The sequence below is a fragment of the Bombus impatiens genome, unplaced genomic scaffold, assembly GCF_000188095.3.
Source record: "Bombus impatiens unplaced genomic scaffold, BIMP_2.2 scf_1646, whole genome shotgun sequence".
Taxonomy (NCBI): Eukaryota; Metazoa; Arthropoda; class Insecta; order Hymenoptera; family Apidae; genus Bombus; species Bombus impatiens.
In genome coordinates this window covers 1-1,108 of record NT_178065.1, presented here as the reverse complement: position 1 = coordinate 1,108, position 1,108 = coordinate 1, and the positions used below count along the sequence as shown (strand labels likewise).

Genomic DNA, 1,108 nt, shown 5'->3' with positions numbered 1-1,108 from the left:
TAAATAATCTGAAACTTTTGGAATACTCTAACAACCGAACAACATTATTGAAAAATACTTGTAAAAAATATTACCGTAATAAAAATTACTTAAAAGGGCATGCGTTACTCGTGCAGTTGTAAACTTTAACTTCATGATCTCTATGTAACGTGACATGCCATGCAGTACATATTATCATGTCGACTACGAAATCCACAGGCACTATATCCGATATTGCATCTCTCCTACCTCGTATCGCTGTTGCACATCCTCTGCCGATTAGCACAATGGTACCTGGTAACATTAAATTGGTTTAGAAATTATTTGTGAATTTTGATTACCAGAAATGTAGCGCTAAATAGATTGGTAAGAATTCTCGTAATTGTGAGCAACAACAAAGTTGAACTATAATAATGATGATCAAGTGGAGAGCCTCTCATTTATCCTCTCACAAACAAATCGATTAACTCCACTTTTAGGAAATGTAAGGAGTATTGAAAAATTACTGTCGGAAAAGATCTATGAAAATACTTGTTAATGCAGAAATATTCTCTATCCAACCAGGACATGGTTCTTGCAAAGAGGCACCAACTATGCTTGGCCGTACTATCGCAACTGGCAGATCTTTGCACTTGCTTGCTACAATCTGCTCTGCTAAATTCTTACTAAATGCGTATGTATTTGGATAAGTTTTTAAAATCCCTTTTTCCATTAGATTTATCGAATTTTTGTCGCCCTCCGAAGGTTTCAAGCTCGTACTGCAAAGTCGATAATAAGTGAACGTATTATTTACGTTATAATTATGTATATCGTTATAATTATGAACATAATATTCGTAAATCATGGAACAACGTTTACATATAACTTATTCTTACGTATAAACTTTTTCCCCAATCTCATGTAGATTAGCGTTACTAAAAGCTGTGCTGACGTGGACGAAGCTAATTGGATGCTTTAGTTGGTTCCAAAGTTCGATGATACGATCTGTACCTTTCGTATTCACATTAACAGCCACGTGTAATGGCTCGTTGAATCTCACAGTGGCCGCGGCGTGAAACACTATATTTACTTTCTCTGACAACATATTTCTATCTTCTCGCGAAAGACCTAAATCTGGCAGACTCACGTC

The 1,108-nt window shown here is 35.9% G+C and overlaps 1 protein-coding gene across 1 annotated transcript; it reads right to left on the bottom strand.

Moving 5' to 3' along the window:
- Window positions 1-82: 82 nt before the first annotated feature.
- Window positions 83-1,102, bottom strand: LOC105681681 (fatty acyl-CoA reductase 1-like). The gene is made up of 3 exons (XM_012392789.3): window positions 855-1,102; window positions 511-737; window positions 83-273 (listed from the first exon to the last, which is right to left on the bottom strand). The coding sequence occupies exons 1-3, from the start codon at window positions 1,061-1,063 to the stop codon at window positions 86-88; spliced, it is 624 nt and encodes a 207-aa protein (XP_012248212.3). The 5' UTR covers window positions 1,064-1,102; the 3' UTR covers window positions 83-85.
- Window positions 1,103-1,108: the final 6 nt, after the last annotated feature.